General features: G+C 28.7%; 1 protein-coding gene across 1 annotated transcript in view; it reads left to right on the forward strand.

Moving 5' to 3' along the window:
• The window catches only part of LOC111634044, a 99,147-nt gene extending 95,765 nt beyond the window's left edge, over positions 1 to 3,382 (forward strand). Inside the window, exons 18-19 of the mRNA XM_023378724.1 lie at positions 1,862 to 2,009; positions 2,188 to 3,382. Coding sequence (XP_023234492.1) covers positions 1,862 to 2,009; positions 2,188 to 2,615 — 576 coding nt within the window. The 3' untranslated portion in view covers positions 2,616 to 3,382. The remainder of the gene's footprint in view (positions 1 to 1,861; positions 2,010 to 2,187) is intronic.
• Positions 3,383 to 7,158: the final 3,776 nt, after the last annotated feature.

Genomic DNA, 7,158 nt, shown 5'->3' on the forward strand with positions numbered 1-7,158 from the left:
TATATATATAATTATAATAAAGTTACAATAAATTAAGTTAATATATAATTATATATACAATACCTAATTTATTTATAATTAATATATAATTATATGTACAGTACCTAATTTATATATAATACTGTACAGACGATAGTAATCTCTCCGTAGCGTGGTGCTTGACGGCGCAGAAAGTAATAGTTCGGCTGCCCGATGACGTTTTACGTAATTATAGGAGTTTTTTTTATTGTTTTTTATGGATACCATTGCAATTTTTTTGCTGTCTTATAGGAATCGTAATTATAGGAACCCATTTTATAGGGGGTCTACTGTATTTATTATAAAATAACAAACTGAAAAATCTTAATTATTTATTGTGATATTACCATAATGTTGAGCTTCAATTTTTAATGATATTTTAATTTAAAAATTGAGACATCTGCGCCGAAGATTTCTGTATCCGGTCTCTGTTTTCAAGATTAATGAAGGACAGTAAGACAGATAAAAGTGGAAATTTATAGGTCTGCAATTTGAAAATTGCAGCCCAATTATACAATAATAGTGTATTACATATAAGATTTCATCTTTTGATACTGCTCTTCCACAAACCATACATTTTTTCTTCATCTCAATTGATTATCTGTATTTTAGTAATGATTAATACTAATTGCTAAATATAATAAAAAAAAGTTATATTTGTCTAGCAATATAGTGAAAATTGACTGAAAGATCTAATAGCCAAGCATACCAATTATTCCAATAGAACATGCAGCATAGAACAAATATATCAGTTAATTCAGGTCACTCTCCTGTGGAAATTATGCTTCAGTATTCCTTTCAGCCCATTAAGGTTCAGGTTCAATATCAAGTTATATGTTTTATAGCCTTTCCTCCAGGAGGGTTGTCTTGTGATAGAGAGCAGTTTTTAATTTGAAGTAATTTTCATTTTTAGTATTGAATTAATAACTAATTTTTGAGATAATATATTATTTTAAAAGCCATGCGAACTTCTAACTCTAGTACTGAAAAAGTAGTTCAGAGTCTACCTATACTATAAAAATAAATAACATAATGGTTGTCATTCTCATACAGCATAGCTAAATCTCTGTTCTTAATATATAATATAAAACCAATTAACTGGCATTTAATTATATTAAAAATCTGGTTTTTTGAATTGTATCTACTTGAAGTGCTTATATTAATTAAAATTAGTTCAAAAACATTTTCAAAGGAATAACTTCTTTGACTACTGTTCTTGATTTATTGACATATGATAAGTTATAAAAATTTAATTACAGTTGTCCCTTGATAATCCGACAGGTATGGGACCAAAGGTGTGTCAGATTACCAAAAGTGTCCAGATTACCGAAAATAATTACATATTTTGCATTGTTTTGCTAGCAGTAACTTACAATATTCTCTACTCCAACTGTTCGAACAGAACTGCTCACATAAAACACACAAAAGTTTCCGGATTACCGAAAATAATTACATATTTCGCATTGTTTTGCTAGCAGTAACTTACAATATTCTCTACTCCAACTGTTCGAACAGAACTGCTCACATAAAACACACAAAATGTGTGTCATCGTGTAAAAATTGGGTGGGGAGATTCACATCACGACATGCTTCTGTGCAAGCAGACACGTAACGGGGACGGGTACCTTGACGGGAGGTGCGTCAGACTACTGAGCATGTCGGATTAAAAAACGTCGGACTATAGAGGGACAACTGTACTATAATGCATTAATTATGTAGAAATTGTAGTTTTCATAAACATTAGTATCAGTAACAATTTGTTGTTTCTGAAAAAGTTCTTTACTTCTCTTAGTAAACCCATAATTTTATATACTTGAAGTGATAATTAAATTGTATTTATTAGGCAAGAGCAAATCTTCTAGACTCAATGATGGCCAGCAGCAGTAGTAGTAATAGTGAGACAGAAGAAGAAGGTGAAGATGAAGTTTTAGAACATAAACATCATCAGAGATTGCATGCCCTTCACAGATTTAGGAGACACAAAAAAAGAGGTATGATATAGTAAATTTTACTATAATATAAATTTAGAGTTTTATCATTTTAATTAAAATTCTTCTTTTTGCATTCTTAAATTTAACATTAAATAGTGATTAATAAGTATAATAAAATAATATCAGTTTTCTGTCATTTTTTTAAATAAGGAATTAAATCATATATTTTTGTTTATAGCAACAGATAAAGATGCTGTTATAAGTTTTATTCCTCGTATGAGGGCTTCAATCATAGATCGTCATGATTTCTATTATCGTTATGGAGAAAAGGAAAGAGAAGCAGTGGCATGCTTTGATTTTCTAGATGACATGTCCACTTCACCAAGTGATGTTGGTTCTTGTGAACTTCTTGGTCGAGAAGTGGTAGAAAATAATAATAATATCAATCAGTTGGCACATTCTTGTCCAGACAACACAATCAAACCAAGTAGATTTTCACTTGACGATACTAAACTCTCATGTAATAGGAGGCATGCAAGAGAAAATCATCTTTCTACGATGACGTTGAATTCTCAAGATGGGGAAATCATCGATCATATCTCATTAAGCGACTCATGTGCCGAGAGTTATTCTTCTTCCACACACAGTCTCAACCACATACTTTAACTGTATGGATCGAAACTTCCATCAAAAACTCAATCATCTGTTATCGGCAATAATAATGGTGCAAATTATATCAAACTAAGACAAAAGTGCAAAAATATTAACAGCATCATACAAAAATATATTTTTGTGACTGTGTTCAAAATGGTGCAACTTGCCTTAATTCAGGCTAATGCCATATAAATTTTAAGTGTAAATACAAGCGTGTGGTTGATTAAAGAAAACATTTAGTGAGGATTGTTTATCTTCAACTTAATTATGTTTAGATAGACAACTGATCCATGTATGTTATGTAAGATTCAAGATAAGAAATTGCTGTAATTTGTCCATAGATGTGATTGCCAAGAAAGATGGCATAATCCTGTATTTTCTGCAGAAAAATCTTTTTGTTGTTCTTGTTGTTGTTCTTGTTGTTGTTGTACTGTATCAAAAATTTCTACAATAGACACTTGTAGAGAATTATCATAATCGTTTTTCTTTTTTTGTTTTTTAATTTTATTAGTAGTCCTATCCTATTGTCATGGACTACAGTTTATTTATTTATCATATTTTGTTGCATACTGCCAAGCCTTGAAAACAAGTTTGAAAGAAGACTGATACATCTAAGTACAACATTAAGAAACTGACTAGAAATCATATTTAAAACACCATATTCTAAGATGGACATTTTTGTATCTAATATGGTGTATTTTCACAGTAATTGTAAATACATGTCCATCCATCTGAATTTGTATTTCATTTTCATATCAATAAAGTTACGCTTCACTGAATTTTTATCAATGAAAAAACAAAAATATATATATATACACACATCATTATTAAAAAATGTTACAGAAGATATTTATTTTATCAATAGAAAAATATAGAATTAAATCTATTAGAACACCTATTGATAACTATATAAAATCTTGCCACAATAAAATATCTAAATCTTAAATCAAAGTGAAAATTAGTTTTTAAAAATTAAGTAGATTTTCATTAGCTTTAATTCTACATTTTCAAATTTTATTTCATTTTTTAATCTTCAAAATTTTGAATTTATTTATTTAATTATTTATTTTGATTTTACTTTTAATTAATGATATTTCCTACTTTTAACTATTAATGTTAGATTAAATAATGTTGTTTTTAAATAATTATAAAAATATTATTTGAAAAACTCTTATAAATTTTATTGTGGCATTGAAAACAATAACATATCAATTTAATTATCAGAAAATTAAATTCCCTTTGAATTAAAAAAAATAAATTATATGGTTTGGAAAAATTTTAATTCTGTTTGAATATTTGTGAATTTTACATGCTTCTCAGAATTGAATGTAATACAGATCAAATGTTAGTATACTGGAAGCATAGTTAATGTTCTTATATATGCTTTCCTTTTTTTAAGTGAATGTATATTATTGAAAATACATCAGAATAAAATAAATTTTAAATTAAAATTTAGTTGTTAACACTCATTTGATCCAATAAACTACCATACAGTAACTTCACAATATACATCTTTCTATTGATACAAAGGGTATGATTTAGCATTCAGCCCACTTTTTATTAATTATATAAAAAGTTTTTTTTTTGCAAAAAAGATAAGATAATCTTTACTTTTTTTACTCTTAAATAATCACAGCTAGACGTAAATACCAATAAGCCAGTTTATTGATATTTACCTCTAACTGTGGTTATTTATCTTGTAGTTTCCAGATTTCTTACTCTTCCACTTGAATTATTCTTTTCACAATAATATATTCTTACAAACTCTACGATTTACTTTTAATGCCAGTATGGATAATACTATTAATTAACACGTTAAAAATTTTCCAAATGATTTTATAGCATGATCACTTTTTATATTAAATTTTGGAAGCATGAATTAGAACTGATTTCGGGGGAATATCAATTTAGCTCTGAAAATGGGTGAGTAAATTTCAATTAAATGTATTTTTTTAATATGAATATATTCATTTAAAATTAACATATTTATTATCAATATTACAAATTTGTGTATACTGCTTAAAATAAATGATTTTTATGTCCATTCTTCAGAGTTTAAACACATATAGATAAAGTTTTCCAACTTTTCTTTCCTATGTTTTAGATAGTTAAGGATGGTCAGATAAAGAATTGTTATAATTTTCATCCATCTTACAAATATCAAAAGATTGGGAAAAATATGAGAGCTCCAAAAGGGATATCATGGAATTTTATAATCAAATGTTAAACCCTGAAACTACATTTACTGTACGAACCTGATCTTTGTATTGGTAACAATAAAACAATACATTAAACATAAACAATAAATTTGATGAAACAATTAAGCGTCTTAATAATAGCTGCAGAGTCTTGTATAACAACTAAGTTGTATTTCTTCTTAATCTAAATTTAAAATAGAAGATAATGGAGACAAAAGACGATACACTTTCGGCAAGTTATTTATTTTTAAAAAAATATGATTTATCTAGTAAAGTTTTAAGACAGTTATCGATTTATTGAGCTGCAATTTGAAAAAATTATAGACAAGTGTCCGTCCGTCTGTCTTTCCTTAATCTTGAGAACGGAGTTAGATATATGAAAGACGAGACATTAGGGGAAGGAGGTCCCAATTAACTATACACGAACTTCCGATGCAAAACGGAAGTCACGTTACTTCAATTCAAAAATTTTCCCTGAAAGGTGTTAGATGACCCGCACGACTGTATTGTTAAAGGAAAAGTATGATGTACAGGGGCAAGCCACTACTAATTTGATATATTTTAAATTAAAAATAAGATAAAAATTGCAGCCCGGCATTATGACAATGTCGTATTAAATAATTGCTAATTTAATCTTGGGTTATTGCAGAATTGTTCATTTTTGTTCTTTAAGTGTTGTTTCACATTTACGTTATTGCTTTGTTCGTTATTCGTGATATTAATAAAATAACGTAACGTTCGATTGGTGTTGTTTGATATTATTGTCGTGTATTATTTCTTAGTACAATTGAAAGAGTACTGTACATCGAGGATATGTGTTAAGTAATTTTGGGAGTGAGTAAGTGCGATAACGTTATAGGAGTGAATGGTAATTGAAAAGCATAAAAATGGTGATACTTAATTTATGAACGCTCCTTCATTGTAAAATACGTTGAATACTCTGAACCAGAATAACTGGAAATAAAACATTTCAATTATTTCTACAGATAATTAATGATGATTTTTTGTAATAAATGAAATTTTCATTGGTTAGGACCCGTTTCTCATCTATGATGGGCGATGTAAAATCAAATCTCGTATACATACATTGTTATGATTCGGACCACATAGTCCATTGCGCTAACGTTTCAGGAATAAAATCTAAACCAAACCGGGGGCAGATCCATGGTGGGCTACGGGGACTTAAGACTCTCCATTGACACACACAAAAAAGATTAAAATGTATTTATTCAAACTTTTAAACGTGATTTTTAAAAACATTTATGATGGAAAATATGGTTTATCCGACCATTCGCAACACAGTCGTCTTGCACGTGTTAGTTAATAAATATAATTATTCAAATATTTGTAATTTTCGAGTTAGCTTTCCTTTGGGTTCTTCTGANAAAATAATAAAATGTAAGTTGAATTTTATTATAACGAGTTTGCTTGAATTTCGTTTCTTCTGAGATCGCAGCAATGCGCGACGGGTAAGCTAGTTATAAATAAAATAATATGTTTGATAAAAATTGCCAGGACAAATAATTGTAATTAACAAATATTAGACTATACAATGAAGAGTCTTCTTTGTCCTTGTTCACATGTCAGGAAAATAACAGTCTTACGGCAGAGTTGACCTTTTATTGGAGGATGCTTCATCCGCTTCATTATGCAAAACATTAAAAACTTCCTTTCAGTAATGGCACAATTAAAAAATATAAAATAACTTTCCTGGGGTGTGAACATGGTCAAAGAAGACTTTTCATTGTATAGTTTAATATTTGTTAAAACAATACGTGTCTTGTCACATTTATTTTAATAATGTATTTAAATGAAAACAATTTAAAATATTTCTCTATTGTTTTTCTGTATGAAAATTATTTAATTTTGTTATCAAATGAAATACACAAAAACAAATTACAGTCGACCCCCCTATAAGACAGTAGATACGTTCCATTCTTTAGGAATCCGATTTCTTACGAGTCCTTCCAATCACAGCCCGACACGTGTCAAGTTTACGGACTATGGCTGTTTGAAAGGTTTTCTTCCATAAAATTAATCAATTCTAGACTAATCCGACTCAACATTTCCAAAATACATATATTATTTTTGGGAATAATCCGTATAAACTACGCTATAAACAAAAAATTGTAGGATTACTTACCGAGTGTGCACCATTCAACATCGCCGTTGCTAAAGCTTGTTTTCGTCACGAAGCAGCACACCAAACCGCGGCCAATTTCTGATAACTTATTTTTCTGCGAAAACTTCGTTGAACTTTGGAGACATCATTAATATAAATAATTTTAATCGCCGTTGAATAAGAAATGTTTCTTTCACAAGAAATGTATAAAATTACAGTACTGTATTAGACTTAC

Source organism: Centruroides sculpturatus, unplaced genomic scaffold, assembly GCF_000671375.1.
Source record: "Centruroides sculpturatus isolate CEXI.00-Female unplaced genomic scaffold, Cexi_2.0 scaffold887, whole genome shotgun sequence".
In the NCBI taxonomy this organism is placed as follows: Eukaryota; Metazoa; Arthropoda; class Arachnida; order Scorpiones; family Buthidae; genus Centruroides; species Centruroides sculpturatus.